The sequence below is a fragment of the Carcharodon carcharias genome, chromosome 2, assembly GCF_017639515.1.
Source record: "Carcharodon carcharias isolate sCarCar2 chromosome 2, sCarCar2.pri, whole genome shotgun sequence".
NCBI classification, from domain to species: domain Eukaryota; kingdom Metazoa; phylum Chordata; class Chondrichthyes; order Lamniformes; family Lamnidae; genus Carcharodon; species Carcharodon carcharias.
In genome coordinates this window covers 6,901,465-6,922,291 of record NC_054468.1, presented here as the reverse complement: position 1 = coordinate 6,922,291, position 20,827 = coordinate 6,901,465, and the positions used below count along the sequence as shown (strand labels likewise).

Below are 20,827 nucleotides of genomic sequence, written 5' to 3'. Positions count from 1 at the left end.
ACAAGATATTGGAAATACGTTCCTGCTTTAGGATTTTGCCATTTTCTTATGTTCTGGTTGTGATCTTTATTTTAAAAAAGTAAGATTCTTGGTTACCCATGGCACCACATTTTTGGATTATTTCTGGGACACGGGAATTTTGATACTTGCCCAAGGTTTCAACATAGGGTGTTTGTTCCATCAATCTGAGCTGGAATCAGTCGCAGATCGCCAAGATAAAAGGTCAGTGTGGTAGACATGTATTACAAATCTAAATATTCTTCTATTCCTCCCAAGTGAATATCTGGTATCCCACAAGCACAAGAGATGGTCATTTGGTCCTTACTGCCAACAATGAACCTATCTTGCAGTCCCCACACGATTTTCATATTCTTCATAATTAAATAATTATCAAAGGCCCCTTTGAGTCCTACAGTTGATTTAGCATCAACCACAATTTGTGGCAAGGCATTCCACATTCCAATAACTCTTTGTAGAAACAAGTTTCTTCCAGTTTTCCCCTTTATTGAGTGCTTATTTTGAATTAATGGCTGTACATGTCTTGGATATTTGAAGCTTGATCACTGACCTTCCTCTCACTACCCCATGCTTATTGCCATTGTCATCATCACTGTTATAACCCCCACTCAAGAAAACCACACTAAGCCCGTTAACAGCTACCCTATTGTCAATCTCCGGTGTTCTTTAAATTTTTGTTCCCTCCCTGCTCCATAACAATCTTCCTCAAATCTCTGTTCAAATCTGTCCAATCCTGCAGCAGTTCAAGAAGGCAGTATATCACCATCTTCTCAAGGGCAATTAGGGGTGGACAATAAATGCTGACTTAGCCAACTATCCCCGCATCCCATCAATGAATTTTTAAAAATCCAACTTCCACAGCACCAAAAGCCCCAACAGGAGTCATGAGCAACATTCACTGCCACTGTGGTGGATTATCCTTCCTCATCATCTCTGCAGCATTTCACATGTTGGCTGACACCATCCTCTTCTATTGACTCATATTCATCGTCCAGCCCCATGTGACTGCTGTTGCTTTGTAGCACACTTACCAATCTCGAGCAATGGCTTCTCTTCCTACACAGATCCATCCTTCGCCCTGTCACATGGGGTCAGCTTCCACAGGTATGCTAAGGATATTGCGATCTACCTCGCTTGCATCTGCGCTGTCAGACTGTTCACTCCAGGTTTCCTGGTTACCCTGCCAGGAGCTGATCTCTCCTTTAATAAAGCTATCGGTAGTTTATAGGTTAAATTATGAGATCTGTCTGTGTTTATGTTTTGCTACCCGACAGTAAAGAGTACATGCTAATTCAGTGAACTAATGAGAGTATCAAGTTTATCTCTTCTACGACTGCGTCAGCAGTTAGTGTGTGTATGAAGTCACACAATTTGGCTCATGGGACTGGGAATAGCTGTTGGTGCTGACCATGAGAAAAATATCTGGCAAAACCCTAAAGTCAAACAGTGCAGGATGTCTAATTTGGACTGCATGGCTCTGTACCACATCAGGCAACACATTCAAACACTGAGCCACAGGAAGTACCAGATATTCACTTACGGTTATTAGTTTACCACACTGTCCTTTCATCTTGGAGATTTGCGACTGATTCCAGCTCTGATTAATGGAACAAACACCCTATTTTGAAAAGTTCAAAGAACGCTGCAACTCGGGCAAGTCTCGAACTTCCCCGTGCCCCAGAAATAATCCCAAAATTTGGCACCACGAGTAATCAACAATCTTACTTGCTTAAAATAAAGAACAAAAAGAAACATCAACATATTAGAACAGGAATGTTTTTCCAATATCTCGTGCAAAAAAGCTTCAAAATTGTCAGCTCAGAAGCCACATCAAAGCCAGCAGCTTCAGGAAAAACCACACTTCAAAGGAGTCTTTGAAGTTTATCCATTAACCCAGTGCGATTTGACAGTTTCTAGGGGAGAAACTCGTTTGAACAGTCCATCTAAGAAAGGAAAATGAAACAATATGTGGGAGACTGCACATTTTCAGCATTCAAATCTTCCAGATATTTTCATTTCATATTATATATGTCACTTGAAAAGAAAGTGACAATTTCAGCTAGCATTAAGCAAAGCATACAAAAAGTTTTATTCATTTATTTATGGGATATGGGGGTCTCTGGCTAGGTCAGCATTCAATGCCCATCCCTAACTGCCCTTGAGATGCTCAAAGCAAATACAACCACATATCTATTCATTTTAAATACCAATATAAATGAAGTTTTGGCAAGGCAAACAGACTTTCCACAGATGAGTGAGAGTCAGTGAAGGAGAACACCATATCTTACAAGTCCCTTAATCAGTTCAGGAGGATTCCAGATCCTCCCCATGCCCAATATCACAAACAAGGCTTCGGACCAAAATGTTCCACTGCTTCTTTCTGGAACAGTGGAGCGAGTCTGCCTGCCAGCAACACTGGGAATGGGAAGCACGCAAAGCACAGATGAGATCCCTGCTGGGTGATTTCAAAGAGGCAGAACATGTGCTTAGAGGAGCTGAAATAAGGCCATGGTTTATTTATTTTTGGTGAGAAAACAAAATTTTTTAAAAAGGCACTATACTCCCTGTGCTGTGCACTTCCTCACAACACTGCACCAATGTTACCCTTTGACAGGTGAATAAGCACAGCCTGGAGCTGACACCAAGTCAACTTTTCCTTCCCCTGTAAGCAGTGCCTGTTTCTGGTTTGCTGTCTTGCCACAACAGCATGGCTGAAATAAGTGACTCAACATTGAGAACTGGCACCTGTGACACTGACTAGTTAGAATCAATCACACAATGCAGCTAGGCCTGTTAATAACATTTTTACAATCTGTTTGCAATGTTGCAGGGTTGTGTTAGAGGCACGTGATGAGAAACTTAATGCATGGGGAGTGGAGGTGGTGGGGGAACATTACACAAGATTGGTTCAGATGAAAAGGCACTTGGACCTATTTGACCACATTTTGCTTAATTTGCAATCTCGGTACATTAAAACAATTCAGTGGGTAAAGAATTCAAATATATTGGCCATGTGATACAGCATCATATAAATGTGATCACTGCTTTTACAGAATACCAACCCAACCACCATCCCATCACAACATCTACCCAGGGCCCAATGCCCCGGCCTCACCTATCTTGCTGATAAGCCATTCCAGCCTTCCAGAGTCTGTTTGGTGTCTGTTCTAAACTTGTCTTGATGTTCTGAACCTGCTGCTTTGACATTTCAGTTTTTGTAATTTTTTAAATATATCTTAAATAAAATTAAGCTCAGGAAACACTCAAGATGGCAGGCAAGTGCAATGGGTGGCTCAAGTCTGATTTATCTATTAGTGTATTGGATAGATGAGTGTCTACAGAGACCTCAAGGCGGCATTTAATCAGGTTAGTAACAAAAATAAAAGCGCAAAGAATTGGAGGTAGCCTTGTGACATGGGCCGGTAATTGGTCGACAGGTAAAACATGAGGAGCAGCAGGAAACATAATACAGGAACGCGAGCAGGCCATTCATTCCCTTGGGCCAGTTCCACGATTTGCAGATGTGACTATTGGTGTTTCCTGGGAATCTGTATTGAGGTCTCAGCGTATTGATAACATATATTAATAACTTGGCTGAAGGCAAGAGAAGGGGAACCAGAGAATTATAGACCGGTTAACCTAACATCTGTCGTCAGGAAATTAGCAGAGTCTATAATAAAGAATAGAATGACTGGACACCTGGAAAATTTTTAGTTGACCAGAGAGCCAGCCTGGATTTGTAAGTTATAGGTCGCAACTGACAAATCTGAATTAATTTTTTGAAGATAAGATTGAAGTAATGGCCAGGAGAATGTCTATGGATGTTATTTATATGGACTCCAAGAGAACATTGGATAAAATCCCTCATTAAGAGACTGTTAGTTAAAGTTGAAGCTCATGGATCAAACTTGTAGAATTTAAGGCAAATTATTGATTTAGTTAGGAAACTAGTCGAGTAGATAGGGAGGGATAGTGGAATGCTATTCTAATTGGCAGGATGTTACTAGTGGTATCCTGAAAGGATTTATGTTGGGGCCTCAACTATATAACTTAGATTATGGAATAGAAAGCCACATATTCAAGTTTGTCAATGACAAAGATAGGCAGCATAGTAGGCAGTGTAGATAGAAGCATAAAATTACAGCGATATTAATAAATTTAGTGAATGGGGAAAACCATGGCATATGGAATGCAATGTAGACACTGAACCTAAAAAGATAGAACAGGATACTTTCTAAATGTTGAAAAGCTAGAAATAGTGGTGGGAAATCTTTCAAACCCATGATCTGTACCACCTAGAAGGACAAGAGCAGCAGATTTATGGGGATCACCACCACTTGCATGGTTTCCTCCAAATCACTCGCCATTCTGACTTGGAACTATATCGCCGTCTCGTCACTATCGCTGGGTCAAAATCCTGGAACTCCCTAAAAGCACTTTGTTTTGTTTTTAATTCATTCATGTGACGTGGGCATTTCTGGCTGGGTCAGCATTTATTGCCCATCCCTAATTTCCCCTGGGGTGGTGGCGGTGAGCTGCCTTCTTGAACTGCTGCAGTTCATGTGGTCTAGGTACACCTGCTGTTCTGTTAGGGAGGAAGTTCCAGAATTTTGACCCAGCAACTGTGAAGGAATGGCGATTATTTCCATGTCAGGATGGTGTGCGGCTTGGAGAGGAATTTCCAGGTGGTGGTGTTCCTATGGATTCTTCTAAATGGGAGCAGTCATGGGTTTGGAAGCTGTTGTCTAAGGAGGCTTGGTGAGTTCCTGCAGTGTATCTTATAGATGGTACACACTGCTGCCACTGTGCATCAGTGGTGGAGTGAACGAACATTTGTGGAAGGGGTACAAATCAAGCGAGCTGCTTTGTCCTGGATGGTGTCAAGCTTCTTGAGTGTTGTGGGAGCTCATCCAAGCAAGTGGAGAGTATTCCATCACATGTACCTTGTAGATGGTGGACAGGCTTTGGGGAGTCAGGAGGTGAGTTACGCACCGCAGGATTCCTAGGCTTTGACTTGCTCTTATAGCCACAGTATTTATATGGCTAGTCCAGTTCAGTTTCTGGTCAATGGTAACCCCCAGGATGTTGATAGTGGGGGAAATCAGTGATGGTAGTGCCAAGGGACAATGGTTAGATTCTCTCTTGTTGGACATGGTCATTGCCTGGCAATTATGTGGCACAAATGTTGCTTGCTATTTGTCAGCCCAGGCCTGGATATTGTCCAGGTCTTGCTGCATTTGAAGATGGATTGCTTCAGTATCTGAGGAGTCACGAATGGTGAACATTGTCCAATCATCAATGAACATCCCCACTTCTGACCTCGTGACGGTCATTGATGAAGCAACTGAAGATGGTTGGGACGAGGACACTACCCTGAGGAACTCCTGCAGTGATGTCCTGGAGCTGAGATGACTGACCTCCAACATCCACAACCATCTTCCTTTGTGGTAGGTATGACTCCAACCAGCAGAGAGTTTTCCCCCTGATTCCCATTGACTCCAGTTTTGCTGAGGCTCCTTGATGCCACACTCGGTCAAATGCTGCCTTGATGTCAAGGGCAGTCACTCTCGCCTCACCTGAGGAATTCAGCTCTTTTGACCATATTTGAACCAAGGCTGTAATGAGGTCAGGAGCTGAGTGATCCTGGCAGAACTGAAACTGAACATAGATAAGCAGGTTATTTCTAAGCAAATGCCACTTGATTGCACTGTTGATGACCCCTTCCCACTTTACTGATGATGGAGAGTGGACTGATGGGGCAATAATTGGCCGGGTTGGATTTGTCCTGCTTTTTATGTACAGGACATACCTGGGCAATTTTCCACATAGCCAGTGTTGTAGCTGTACTGGAACAACTTGGCTACGGCCGTGGCAAGTTCTGCAGCACAAGTCTTCAGTATTATTGCTGGAATGTTGTCAGGGCCCATAGCCTTTGCAGTATCCAGTGCCTTCAGCCGTTTCTTGATATCATATGCAGTGAATCGATTTGGCTGAAGACTGGCATCTATGATGCTGGGGACTGCTGGAGAAGGCTGAGATGGACCATCCACTGAAGATTGTTGCCTCCAAATCACTTGCCATTCTGACCTGGAACTATGTCGCTGTTGCATCTTAATTGCTGGGTCAAAATCCTGGAACTCCCTAACAGCACTGTCAGGTTTTTTGCACTGTAACAAAACCACAAACTGCAGCAGTTCAAGAAGGCAGATCAGCACAGTGATTAAAAAGGTATTTGAGTTTTATAAATAGACACAGAGTACAAAAGCAAAAAGCTGGGTTGAACTTTAATTAAAAAACTGCATCACCCTGAACTGGAATAGTGTGTCCAATTCTGGGCATTGCAATTTAGGGAGGAGGTGAAGGCTTGAGAGATGGTACAGAAAAGATTTACACCAATGGCTCCAGGGATAAAGGACTTTAGTTATGTGATAGGTTGAGAAAGCTGGGATTGCTCACCATCACGAAGAGAGGTGAGGTGTTCAAGATTATAAAAGAGTAGATAGAGAGCAACTATTCTTGTTGGCTGAAGGGTGGAGAACCAGGAGACATCAGTGGAGGTGAATGGGGAAAGAAGACACAAGGAAGAACTTTTTTTATAACTAGCGAGTGGTCAGGATTTGGAATGCACTGCCTGAGATTGTAGTGGAGGCAGATTCAACCATGATTTTCAAAAGATAAAATTGGAATCTCTGAAGAGAAACAATTGCAGGGTTATGGAGAAAGGGGAGAGAGCTGACACGGACCTGATGCGTCAAATGGCCTCCTTCTGTGCTACACCATTCTATGACTCTCAAGGGAAATTCTGGGAAATAATGCTGGCCTTGCCAGCGATGCTCATATCCCAAGAACAAATAAAAAGAAGTTTCAAAGAGATTTGGAGGGCCAGATACATGGATAATTTGAAATTTCTGATCAGGCATAGAGAGTAATCAAAAAAACTAATAGAATGCTGACCTTTATATGGAGAGGATTACAAGGAGGTAAAAGTTAAACTAAGTCCTGGTTAGACCACGCTGTGAGCACTTTGTACTGTGAGAAATGGGAAACCTTCAGAAGGATATATTAGCCTTGGAGGGAGTGCAGTCTTGTTTTACCAGAATTAAACATCGACTCCAAGAGCTATATTATGAAAAGAGATTCCACAAGCTGGAGTTGTATTCCCTAGGATCTACAAAGATAAGGGTGATTTGATCAAAGTTTTAAGATTATAAGGGAAACAGATAGGTTAGACAGAGAAACTACTTCTGCTGGCTGGGGAGTATTGGACTTGGGAGTATAATTTAAAATTAGAACCAGAGCTTTCGGGAATGAAGTTAGGGAACACTTTTACACAAAAGGGCTGTAGAAGTTAGAAAGGTGAAACTCTCTTCCTCAAATAGCAATTGGTGCGAGATCACTTGTTAATTGTTCCTATGCTACTACTTAAGAATAAAGAATTATATGCCCAAATTTGTTGGTTACATTAAATTAGAAGGCACAGTGAGTTGTGTGGATGGCAACAAGAGTTACAAAAGGGACACAGACAAATTAAGTGACTGGACCAAAATATAGCACTGGAGCTCAATGTGAAGATTGTCTACTTTGAATCTGGGAAAACACAGGTTGAATATTTTCTTCATGGTGAGAGACTCGGAACTGTAAAGAAGCCAATGGAATTGGGTGTCCATTACAAATAACAAAGCTCTTACAGAGACACAAAATATGTTCCTATGTTCCTAAAAGTAACTGAAAAGGCAAACAAAATATTGGCTCGAGGGGGCTTGAATACCCAAGGGAGCAATGCTTCAGTTATGCAGAGCCTTAGTCAGACTCTATCTGGAGTACTGGATTCAGTTTTGGACACCCAACTTTAGATGGATGTATTGGCCTTTGAAAAGGTAAAGTACAAATTCACCAGAATAGTAACAATTCCTAAAGGGTTAAATCAGGGGGACAGCTTAGTGTAAATTTGGCTTTTCTTCCCTATAGTTTAGAAGGTTGAGGGATGCTCCAAATCCAGATACTTAATATGAAAAGGGTAAATGCAGAGAAGCTATTCTCTCTGATGTGGGAATCCAGAACAGGACAGCATAATCTTCTAATTGGAGTGTGGCCATTCAGGAGTGAAATCAGGAGGCAATTTTTCACATAAAGGATGGTGGAAAGCTGGAACTCTCTCCCCCAAAAGGCTGTGGATTATGGGGCAATTCAAATTTTCAGGATTTCTGTTGGCTAAGGGATTCAGGAAAGATGCAGAAAAGGCATGTAAATGGAGTTGAGGTACAAAACAGTCTTAATCTAATTGAATGGCAGAACAGGCTTGAGGACTGACTGGCCTTCTCCTGTTCCTATCATCTTAGAATAAGAGTCAGTTGATGTTTTAGGTTCAGTATTTTCCAGAACTGAAATATATTATGGTTGAACTGCAATTAATAAGGAGCAGAAAACTTTTTCAAGGTTGAAGAATCTGAGCTTATTAAAAAATCTCTTCCCCTACTCCATATACACTCAATATTAGCAAAGCTCTGCTTTGTACACAGCCCACTTCCTCAGTTCCAGCAAACAATGCACAGAAAGCCAAAGTAGCCATAATTTGCCATCAGGCCACTTATCTGTGGAGAAGGAGGAATCTGCAGTCATATCAAACCCAGAAGCTCATAACTGCTTTTAGAAAGCGCGCAATCAAATCTCAATGTACTTACAGAGGACTTGCTGTCTTCTGTGAACTCTTCTCTGTCCTCTTTTCTTGCTTTGCTTTTAGTCGGGCTTCAGCTTTTTCCAGCTTCTTAGCATCTACTGTCTGAAATCACATGACATGAACACAGGAGAAAGTGAAATTCTTAACTCAAGAAGAATATCTAAATCTCAGTGATGTTACCATTTGAAAATGGGATAACCCAAATGTTTTACTTCCCCCCCCCCCACAACTCTTCTCCCCCTAACCCTAAAGTTTTCCCCCTTCTCCCTTGTAGATGTTGATCTCCTCTCTTGGATACATAACTGCATTCAACCCTCAACCAAGTAGCCATTTTTCATGCACTGCTCTGGGCATTGGATGTTGACAGGTTATTTGACTAGGAGGGGCTGGGACAGGGTAACTCAATCATGTCCAACAGTGTCCTCACTGACACTCCCCATGAACCCATGAGGAGAGCAAGCAAGAATCTTGACTATTTTTTTCCTCCCTAATGCTGGGCACGAAGGCCAGATTAAGCACTCAAACTTGGATTGGATAACTCAGTACAGGCTAGAATCCATAATTAAGCGGGGGTTATAATTTTCTCAGCATCTTGCTATAATGTGATCAGGGAGTCAGGGCCCCTGGATTTGTGAAAGGGAAATTGTGCTTAACTAATTTATTAGAATTTTTTGAGTAAGTAACAAGCAAGGTGGATAAAGGGGAACTTGGATTCCAAAAGGCATTTGATAAGGTGCCATATGAAAGGTCGCTACACAAGATAATAGAACACTGTGTAGGGGGTGACATATTAACATGGATAAATAAATTGGTAGACTGACAGCAAACAGAGAGTGGGGATAAATGTGTCTTTTTCAGGTTAGCGAAGTTGTAACCACTGGACTGTCACAGGGGTCAGTGCTGGAGCCTCAACTACTTACAATCAATATCAATGACTTGGAAGAAAGAACCAAAGGCATGGTGTCATCAGCAAATTTAGAGGTGATTTTATTGAAACATATAAGATCCTGAGGGGACTTGATAGAGTAGATACTGGGAGGATGTTTCCTCTTGTGGGGGAGACTAAGACTACGGGACATAGTTTAAAAATAAGAGGTATCCCTTTTTAAGACTGAGATGAGGGGAAATTTTTCCTCTGGGGGTTGTTAGTAAGTGGAATTCTGTTCAGAAGAGCAGTGGAGACTGGGTCATTAAATTTATTCAACGTTAGGTGGATTTTTGATGGACAATGGAGTCAAGGCTTAAGGTGCATACCGGAATGTGGAATTCAGACCATAACCAGATCAGCCATGATCTTATTGAATGGGAGTACAAGCTTGAAGGACCGAATGGCCTACTCCTCCTCTTAAGTCCTATGTTCCTATATCTAGCTAATAGTAGCATCCTATTCAAAGGATTGCTTCCAGGCTACTGCAAGCCCATCTGATTTACTCGCTCTTTGAGCTAAAAGAAACCATTTGCATACAGTGATGCCCTGCAAAGTCATACACAAAGAACACAAAGTGGCCAAAGTTGAACAGGCAATGGAAAGAATTGCAACAACACAGATCAGGGTCTAATGTTGGTGCTTGTGGCTTAATTATATTGTTACATCAAGTTCACAGACAGCACGGGAACATGTCATTTGGCCCAACAAGTCTCTGCCGGTGTTTATAATCTACACAGGTTTCCTCCCATCCAGCGCCTTACACATGAGGTACAGGGTCTAAAGCTGTGGCCTCCCACTTAGTAGAGTTGCCAACTCCAGGAATGTTATTGACTCTTCAGAAATTAAAGAATAATCTCATTGACTGCTGTGAGCATCCTGAAAAAAAACATTGGGGCAATAAAAAAGTATTGTCTGTTATTTTTCATTTTCATTAATTATTTTTGTCAATTAATTACAAAACATGGATAGGCTGTTTTACTGAGAGGGGCTGTTGGAAGCAGGAGGTCATTTGCTGAATCCTCCAGAAATATAGCCAATCACGAATATATAAAACCAGAGTTGCCAAACCCATCGCTCAGTGGTTTCTTTTGGCAGCTTTGAAAGAACTGGGATTGAACAAAAAGAAAACTACATGGATAGAAGATTGGCTGTCTGGCAAGAGGCAGAGAGTGGGGATAAGGGGGTCCTTCTCAGGATCGTGGCCAGTGACTAGTGGAGTTCCGCAGGGGTCAGTGTTGGGGCCACAACTTTTCACTTTATACATTAATGATCTAGATGAAGGAACTGAGGGCATCCTGGCTAAGTTTCCAGATGATACAAAGATAGGTGGAGGGAAAGGTAGTATTGAGGAGGCAGGGAGGCTGCAGAAGGATTTGGACAGGTTAGGAGAATGGGCAAAGAAATGGCAGATGGAATACAACGTGGGGAAGTGTGAGGTCATGCACTTTGGTAGGAAGAATAGAGGCATAGACTATTTTCTAAATTGGGAGAGAATTCAGAAATCTGGAGTGCAATGGGACTTGGGAGTCCTAGTCCAGGATTCTCTTAAGGTTAACTTGCAGGTTGAGTCAGTAGTTAGAAAGGCAAATGCAATGTTGGCATTTATTTCGAGAAGACTAGAATATAAAAGCAGGGATGTGTTTCTGAGGCTTTACAGGGCTCTGGTCAGACCACATTTAAAATATTGTGAACAATTTTGGGCCCCGTATCTCAGGAAGGATGTGCTGGCCCTGGGGAGGGTCCAGAGGAGGTTCACGAGAATGATCCCAGGAATGAAAGGCTTAACATATGAGGAATGTTTGAGGACTCTGGGTCTATACTCGATGGAGTCTAGAAGGATGAGGGGGGATCTGATTGAAACTTACAGAATACTGAAAGGCCTGGATAGAGTGGACATGGGGAACATGTTTCCATTAGTAGGAGAGACTCGGACCCGAGGGCACAGCCTCGGAGTAAAAGGAAGACCTTTTAGAACAGAGATGAGGAGAAACTTCTTTAGCCAGAGAGTGGTGAATCTATGGAATTCATTGCCACAGAAGGCTTTGGAGGCCAGGTCATTGAGTGTATTTAAGACCGAGATAGATAGGTTCTTGATTGGTAAGGAGATCAAAGGTTACGGGGAGAAGGCGGGAAAATGGGGTTGAGAAACTTATCAGCCATGATTGAATGGCGGAGCAGGCTCGATGGGCCGAATGGCTTAATTTCTGCTCCTATGTCTTATGGTCTTATGGCAATGAATTGGATCTTTGAAAACTCAAAAGCAATTCCTGATGATAGTATAGTGAGGGGGATTTACACAATTCTCTGCCGCAAAAAGCAAGAGTCTGGGCAGCGGTGTTGCCTGCCCGATGCCAAGGTTCGGGACATATGCTCAGGGCTGGAGAGAAACATGCAGTGGGAGGGGGAGGATCCAGTTGTTGTGGTCCATGTAGGTACCAATGGCATAGGCAGAACTAGGAAAGAGGTTCTGCATAGTCAGTATGAGGAGCTAGGCACCAAATTAAGACGCAGAACCTCAAAGGTAATAATTTCCAGGTTATACCTGAGCCATGTAAAAATTGGCATAGGGCAAATAAGATTAGAGCGATGAATGTGACATCACAGGAAAGAAGCAAGTTGATTGGTTGGAGGAGCTAGCTGTTTGGTGTCCAGTGAGCAGCTAGTAAGTGTTTAAGGTTTATTCTATTCCTACGGTTTAAAATAAAGTAGGAACAGTACTTTTGGTAAGGTTTATTAAGTAGAGCCAAGTAACATAAAATTAATAGAAGTAAATCAAAGTAAAATAAAGTAAAAGTAAAAGAAATAAATTGAAGCCATGGCAGGACAACTAAGTCATGTGGAATGCGTGTCCTGTAATATGAGAGAAGTCATGGGCGCTCCTGATGTCCTAGATGACCACATGTACAGGTAGTGTCACCAGCCGCAGAACCTTGTGCTCCGGCTCTCAGAGCTTGAGCAGCGGCTGGAGTCACTGTGGCACATCTGCAAGGCTGAGAGCTACATGGATAGCATGTTCAGAGTGGTGGTCATGCCGCAGCTGAGGAGCCTGGGGGCAGAACGGGAATGGGTGATCAACAGTCAGTCCAAGAAAACTGGGCAGGTAGTGGAGTCCCTGCTCACAAATCGGTTTTCTGTTTTGAAAGCTGGTGAGGGCACAGGTTCCTCAGAGGAGTGCAGTCAGAGCCAAGTTTGTGGCACCACGAGTGGCTCAGCTGTACTCGAGCGGAAGAAAAAGAAAGGAAGAGCCAAAGTGATTGTGGTTTTGTTAGTTAGGGGAACAGGCAGGCGTTTGTGGCCGTAGACATGACTCCAGGATGGTATGTTGCCTCCCTGGTGCTAGGGTCAAGGATGTCACGGAGCAGCTGCAGGACATTCTTCTGGGGGAGGGTGATCAGCCAGAGGTCATGGTCCACGTTGGTGCCAATGATTTAGATAGGAAAGGGGATGAAGTCCTGGAAGCAGACTTTAGGGAGCTGGGAAGGAAAGAGAATGAAAAGCAGGACGTCTAAAACAGTAATCTCAGGATTACTTCTAGTCCCACGTGCAAGTGAGTAAATGAGCGATTAAACGCGTCGCTGGAAAACTGGTGTAGGAGAGAGGGCACCACATTTCCGGGGCATTGGGACCAGTTAAGGGAAAGCTGGGAACTGTACAAGCTGGATGATCTACACCTGAACAAGACTGGGATGAATATCCTCACAGGGAGATTTGCTGGTACTGTTGTGGGCGGGGTTAAACTAGATTGGCAGAGGGGTGGAAACATGAGGGCAAAGTCAGGGCCAGGAACGGGAGATGGAGAGTTAGTGAATGACTCTGAAAGACAGAAGCACAGGTTAAAAAGTGTACAGCACAGGAATTTGGCAGTGTTAAAAGGTATATATGTAAATGCAAGGCATACAGCAAATAAAGCTAATGAGCTGAGGGCACAGATAGACACATGGCAGCATGATATCATTGCTATAATGGAAACTTAGCTAAGGAGGGGCAAAAATGGCAGCTCAACCTCCCTGGATATAGGGTTTTCTGACAGGATAGGGAGGAGGATAAAAAAGGTGGGGGTGTAGCATTATCAGTTAAATAATCCACTACAGCTGTGAGGAGGGATGACATACTAAATGAGGCGTCAAATGAGGCTATATGGGTTGAGGTCAGAAATAAAAAAGAGGCAGCTAGGAGTGTACTCCAGACCCCCAAATATTGGAAGAGAGTTAGAAGAGCAAATATGTCAGCAGGTTTCTGAGTGCAAAAACATTAGGGCAGTAATAGTTGGGGACTTCAACTACTCTAATATCAATTGGGATACGAACAGTGTGAAGGGCACATTGGGCGCAAAATTCTTGAACTGCATTCAAGAGAACTTTTTTAGCCAGCACACAACAAGCCCAATGAGAGTGGGTGCAACTCTAGATTTAGTCCTAGGGAGTGAAGCTGGGCAAGTGGATGAAGTAGCAGTCGGGGGACCATTTTGGAGATAGTGACCATAATACAGTTAGATTTAGCATCGTTATGGAGAAGGACATAGATAGCACAGGAGAGAAAGTTCTAAATTGGGGGAAGTTAAATTTTGTGAAGCTCAGAGGTGAACTGGCGAGAGTGGACTGGATACAGCTATTAGAAGGAAAAACTGTGTCAAATCAGCAGGAGGGGTTCGAAAGCGAGATTCTATGGGCACAGTGTAGGCGTGTCCCAACAAAAAAAAAAAGGGTGGTACTGCCAAATCTGGAGCCCCCGATTTTCTAGAAGCATACAGGCCAAGATAAAGCAGAAAAAGAAAGCTTATGAAAGTCACAAAAGACTTAATGCTGTAAAAAGCCTAGAGGAGTATAGAAAGTGCAAAGGTGAAGTGAAAATGGAAATTAGGAAAGCAAAGCAAGGATACAAAAAAATATTGGCAGATAATATCAAAGAAAATCGTAAGATGTTTTACCAATACGTTAAGAGCAAGAGAATAACTGAGGAAAGGGTCGGGCCTATCAGAGATGTACAGGCGAACTTGTGCGTTGATGCTGAAGATGTGGCAGGGTTCTCAATGAGTACTTTGTCTCCATTTTCACTAAGGAGGGGGATGATGCAGACATTCTAGTTCATGAGGAGGTATGTGAAACATTAGATACAACAAACAAGAGAGAGGAAGTACTGGAGCGACTGACATCCTTGAAGGGGCATCAGTCACCAGGGCCGGATGGATTATACCCCAGGCTGTTAAAGGAAGCCAGGGAGGAAATAGTGGATGCTCTGAGGATCATTTTCCAATCCTCACTAGATATAGGCGAGGTACCAGAGGATTGGAGGTCTGCAAATATTGTACCATTATTTAAAAGGGTGTGAGGGATAAGCCAGAAAATTACAGACTCGTCAGTGTACTTTCAGTGGCGGGCAAGTTATTAGAATTAATTCCGAGACACAGGGTAAACTGTCACTTAGAAAGGCACAGATTGATCAGGGATAGTCAGCATGGTTTTGTTGGGGGAAGATCGTGTCTTACTAACATAATGGAGTTTTCTGAGGAAATAACAAGGAGGGCTGATGAGGGTAGTGCAGTGGATGTGGTCTGCATAGATTTTAGTAAGACAAGGCAGACTGGTCAGAAAAGTGAGATCCAATGGGATACAGGGAAGGTGGCAAGTTGGATCCAAGATTGGCTCAGGAAACAAAGGGTAATAGCCGATAGATGTTTTTGTGAATGGAAAACTGTTTCCAATGGTGTTCCATAGGGCTGAGGACTGGGGCCTTTGCTGTTTGCTATATATATTAATGATTTGGACATAAACGTGGGAGGTATGATTGGGAAATTGGCAGATGACACAAAAATTGGTCATGTAGCTGATAGTGAAGAGGATAGCAGTTGTCTCCAGAATGATATCAACGGTTTGGTTGAGTGGACAGAAAAGTAGCAAATGGAATTCAATCCAGAAAATTGTGAGGTCATGCATTTGGGAAGGGCAAACAAAGCAAAGGAATGCTCAATAAACCATAAGACCATAAAACATAGGAGCAGAAATTAAGCCATTTGGCCCATCAAGTCTGCTCCGCCATTCAATCATGGCTGATAAGTTTGCCAAACCCATTCTCCCACCTTCTCTCGTAACCTTTGATCCCTCTACCAATCAAAAACCTATCTATCTCAGTCTTAAATATTGAAAGGGGTTGAGGAAGTGAGTGACCACGGAGTACATGTCCACAGGTCCCTGGAGGTGGCAAGACAGGTGGATAAGGCGTAAATAAAGCATATGGAACACTTCCCTTTATTGGTCATGGTATTGACTACAAAAGCAGGGATGTAATGCTGGAATTGTAAAAAGTACTGGTTAGGTCATAGCTGAAATTTTGTGTACAGTTCTGATCACCATATAACAGGAAGGGCATAATTGATCTAGAGAGAGTACAGAGAAGATTTACAAGAATGCTCCCAAGGCTTGAAAATTGCAGTTATGAAGAAAGATTGGATAGGCTAGGGATGTTTCCCTTAGAACAGAGGTGGCTGAGGGGTGACTTAATTGAGAGGTGCAAAATTGTGAGGGTCCTAGATAGGGTGAACAGTAAAGACTTGTTTCCCCAAGCTCGGGGGTCAATTACCAGGGGGCATAGATTTAAGGTGATTGGTAGAAGGATTAGAGGGGACGAGGAAAAACTTTTTCACCCAGAGGGTGGTGGGTGTCAGGAATTTCACTGCCTAAACTGGTGGTTGAGGTTGAAATGCTCAAAGAATTTAAAAGGTACTTGCATCTGCATCTGAAGCGCAGTAACCTGCAAGGCTACAGACCAGGTGCTGGAAAACAGGATTAAAATGAGCAGCTAGTGTGCTTGCACATGAACAGGAGAGCGAGCACATCCTGAGTGGGGCACAGCCAGAGTGGGTATTCGGAATTTGGTGCAAAGCGGGAATTCGGTGCATAGGGGACGAGGTGATCTTTGCATTTTTTCCTTGTTATCCAACTTCTTAAACCTTCAGAGCATGCTGCAGCAATAGAGGCTACAAGGGAAAGGAATCACTGGTTAATAGTGGATAAGGTATTTACTACTTTAATTGCTCATAGTTTAAGGTCTTTTTGTGGTTTACCGTTTGTATACTCTGCAGTAACGAGGATCAGGAAAGAAGGGCCCTAGAGTAATTGACTTAAAAGGTTTCATTTAAAGGGATAAGTCATGGCAGGAGAGCTCAAAGCCGTGGTGTGTTCCTCATGCTCCATGTGGGAAGCCGGGGACATTTCCAGTGCCCGGGACCAGCGTGTGTGCAGGAAGTGTGTCCAGCTGCAGCTCCTGGAAGCTCGGGTTTCAGAGCTGGAACAGCAGCTGGGGACACTGTGGAGCATCCGCGAGTCTGAAAGCATCGTAGATAGCACGTTTAGAGAGTTGGTCACACCGCAGATGAAGGGACTTGAAGAAGGAAGGGAATGGGTCACCACCAGGCAGGTGGTTCAGGAGTCCCCTGGGGTCCTGCTCACAAATCGGTATTCCATTTTGGAGACTGATGAGGGCACTGGTTCCTCCAGGGAGTGCAGACAGAGCCAAGCTTCTGGTACCACAAGCAGCCTGTCTGTGCAGGAGGGGAGGAAGGGAGGAAGAGCAATAGTAATAGGGGATTCTATAGTCAGGGGAACAGATCGGTGCTACTGTGGCCGACTCCAGGATGGTATGTTGCCTCCCTGGTGCCAGAGTCCGGGATGTCACTGAACGGCTGCAGGGCATCCTGAAGGGGGAGGGTGATAAGGCAGAGGTCATGGGACATGTTGGTACCAATGACATAGGTAGAAAGAGGGATGAGGTCTTGCATCAAGAATTCAGGGAGTTAGGCAGTAGACTAAAAAGCAAGACCTCTTGGGTTGTAATCTCTGGATTACTCCCAATGCCATGTGCTAGCAAGCTCAGAAATAGGAGAATAGCGCAGATGAATACGTGGCTTAAGAGTTGGTGCAAGAGGGAGGGTTTTAGATTCCTGGATCACTGGGACCATTTCTGAAGGGCCCATAAGGGACCAAGGGGGCAATCTATAGGTGGAGCTAGGGGACATTGCTAGAGTGTTAAATGAATACTTCACGTCCGTCTTCACCCAAGAGAATGAGGATGAAGGTATCGAACTCGGGGAGAGAGACTGCAAGGTTCTTAAGAAAATTGATATAGAGAGTGACAAGGTATTGGAGGTGTTGGCAGGCTTAAAAGTGGACAAATCTCCAGGTCCGAATGATTTGTATCCCAGACTGCTGAGAGAGGCAAGGGAGGAGATCGCAGGGGCTCTGACCCAAATTTTTAATGGGGGAGGTGCCAGAGGACTGGAGAACAGCTAATGCGGTTCCGCTATTTAAGAAGGGTCGTAGAGATAAGCCAGGGAACTACAGGCCAGTGAGTCTCACGTCAGTGGTAGGGAAACTATTGGAGAAATTTCTGAAGGACAGTGTCTATCTCCACTTGGAGAGGCAAGGTTTGATCAGGGATAGTCAACATGGCTTTGTCAGAGGGCGGTCATGCCTAACAAATTTGATTGAATTTTTTGAGGGGGTGACCAGGTGTGTAGATGAGGGTAGTGCAGTTGATGTAGTTTATATGGGTTTCAGCAAAGCCTTTGACAAGGTGCCACATAGGAGATTTATAAAGAAGGCAAAGGCACATGGAATACAGGGTAATTTCATAAGGGGGATTCAAAATTGGCTTAGTTGTAGGAGGCAGAGGGTGATGACAGAAGGATGCTTTGGTGACTGGAAGCCAGTGTCCAGTGGTGTACCACAGGGATCTGTGCTGAGTCCCCTATTATTTGTCATTTATACAAACGACATAGATGACTATGTGGGGGGTAGGATTAGTAAGTTTACAGATAACACAAAGATTGGCCGGGTGGTTAACGGTGAGGTTGAGTGTCTTGGGCTACAGGAAGATATAGACGGGATGGTCAAATGGGCAGATAAGTGGCAGATGGAATTTAACCCTGAAAAGTGTGAGATGATACACTTTGGAAGGAGTAATTTGACAAGGAAGTATTCAATGAACGGTATGGCACTAGGAAGTTCTGAGGAACAAAGGGACCTTGGCGTGTGTGTCCATAGATCTCTGAAGGCAGAGGGGCATGTTAGTGGGGTGGTGAAAAAGGCATATGGGACACTTTCCTTTATCAATCGAGGCATAGATTACAAAAGTCGGGAGGTCATGTTGGAGTTGTACAGAATCTTGGTGAGGCCACAGCTGGAGTACTGTGTGCAGTTCTGGTCGCCACATTATAGGAAGGATGTGATTGCACTGGAGGGGGTGCAGAGGAGATTCACCAGGATGTTGCCTGGGATGAAACATTTAAGTTATGAAGAGAGGTTGGATAGACTTGGGCTGTTTTCGTTGGAGCAGAGAAGACTGAGGAGCGACCAGATCGAGGTGTACAAGATAATGAGGGACATGGACAGGGTGGATAGGGAGCAGCTGTTCCCCTTAGTTGAAGGGACAGTCACGAGGGGGCATAAGTTCAAGGTGAGGGGCAGGAGGTTTAGGGGGGGATGTGAGGAAAAACTTTTTTTACCCAGAGGGTGGTGACGGTCTGGAATGCACTGCCTGGGAGGGTGGTGGAGGTGGGTTGCCTCACAACCTTTAAAAAGTACCTGGATGAGCACTTGGCATGTCATAACATTCAAGGCTATGGGCCAATTGCTGGTAAATGGGATTAGGTAGACAGGTCAGGTGTTTCTCACGTGTTGGTGCAGACCCGATGGGCCGAAGGGCCTCTTCTGCCTGTGATTCTGTCATTAGTTTCTTTTTCATCTTTTTCTGGCTGGCAGACATTATGGGCTGAATGGCCTCTTTCTGCTCAGTAACCTTTCTTTGATTCTATGGTTCTAAAATGTGGCTCAAAGACAGATGTCAGAGAAGTGGGTTCCAGTTCTTGGGACACTGGCATCATTACTGGGGAAAGTGGGGTCTGTACCATTGGGATGGTCTACACCTGAACCATGTGGGGACCAGTGCTCTCGCGAGCTGCATAATTAGGGAAGCAGAGAGGGCTTTAAACTAAACAAGGGGTGTGAGGGATCAAGCTTAGGTAGATGTGGCAAATCAAGTGGTAGATTCAAAACAGGAGACCTTGGTAGTAATATGGGATATGGAGGGTCATGGAATAGAGGAAGGGACAGATAGATAAAATCTAAGAATACATCAATAATTAAGACTAGATGTCATAAAGATAACAAAAAGACAAAACCAAAGGCTCTGTATCTGAGTGTGTGTAGCATTCATAATAAAGTAAATTACAATGTAGTAAATTAATATGATGATAGCCATTATGGAGACAAGGCTGCAGGATGACAAGGATCCTCAATATATGGAGGGGGATACAACAATCAAGAAGAATAGAAAGCTAAGTAAAGGTGGAGGGGTAGCACTGTTAATTAAAGATGGCATTGGTGCAATAGTTAGAGATGACACTGGTTCAGGAGATCAGTTTGTAGAATCATGATTATAGAATCAATGTGTGGAGATGAGAAACAGTAGGGGGAAGAAGTCACGAATGGCAATGGTCTACAGGCCCCCTAGCAGTAACCACAACATAGGAAAAAGTATACAAGAAATACTGGGTGCTTGAGATAAAGGGACGGCAATAATCACAGGCGATTTCAATCTACATATAAACTGGAAAAATCAGACTGGTAGTAGTAGCCTGGATGAGGAATTCATAGGAGGTTTTTGAGATAGTTTCTTAGAGCAGCATGTTCTGGACCAACCAGAGGTTATATTAGATTGGTATTGTGCAATGTGACAATATCAATGACCTCAGAATGAAGGCACCTGGAGGTAGCAGCAGCCACAGTATGATTGAATTTTACATCCAGTTTGAAAGGGGGAAGAATGATTCTAAGACTAGTATTTTAAACATAAATAAAGGTAACTGTGTGGGCATGAAAGCTGAGCTAGCTGAAGTGAACTAGGATATTAAGCTAGAGGTTAGAGCAATAGAGGAGCAGTGACAGGCATTTAAGGGGACAGTTAGGAATATTCAGAATAAGTATATTCCTACCATAAAGAAATATTCTAAGAGGATCCACCATCCGTGGTTAACTAAAGAAGTTAAGGAAAGCAATAAACTTAAGGAAAAAGCGTATACCTGTGCAAAGATGAGTGGCAGGTCAGGTGATTGGTCAGAATATAAAGAATGGCGGAGAATGACTAAAATGTTAACCAGGAGAAAGAAATTTTACGACGAGAGGAAACTAGCTAGAAATGTATAAACGGAT

General features: G+C 43.5%; 1 protein-coding gene across 2 annotated transcripts in view; it reads right to left on the bottom strand.

Moving 5' to 3' along the window:
- abcf3 (ATP-binding cassette, sub-family F (GCN20), member 3) overlaps nucleotides 1–20,827 on the bottom strand; it is a 156,615-nt gene that overhangs the window by 93,992 nt on the left and 41,796 nt on the right. For both annotated transcript variants that reach the window (XM_041182848.1, XM_041182849.1), the window contains one exon: nucleotides 8,700–8,797. In XM_041182848.1, coding sequence (XP_041038782.1) covers nucleotides 8,700–8,797 — 98 coding nt within the window. The remainder of the gene's footprint in view (nucleotides 1–8,699; nucleotides 8,798–20,827) is intronic.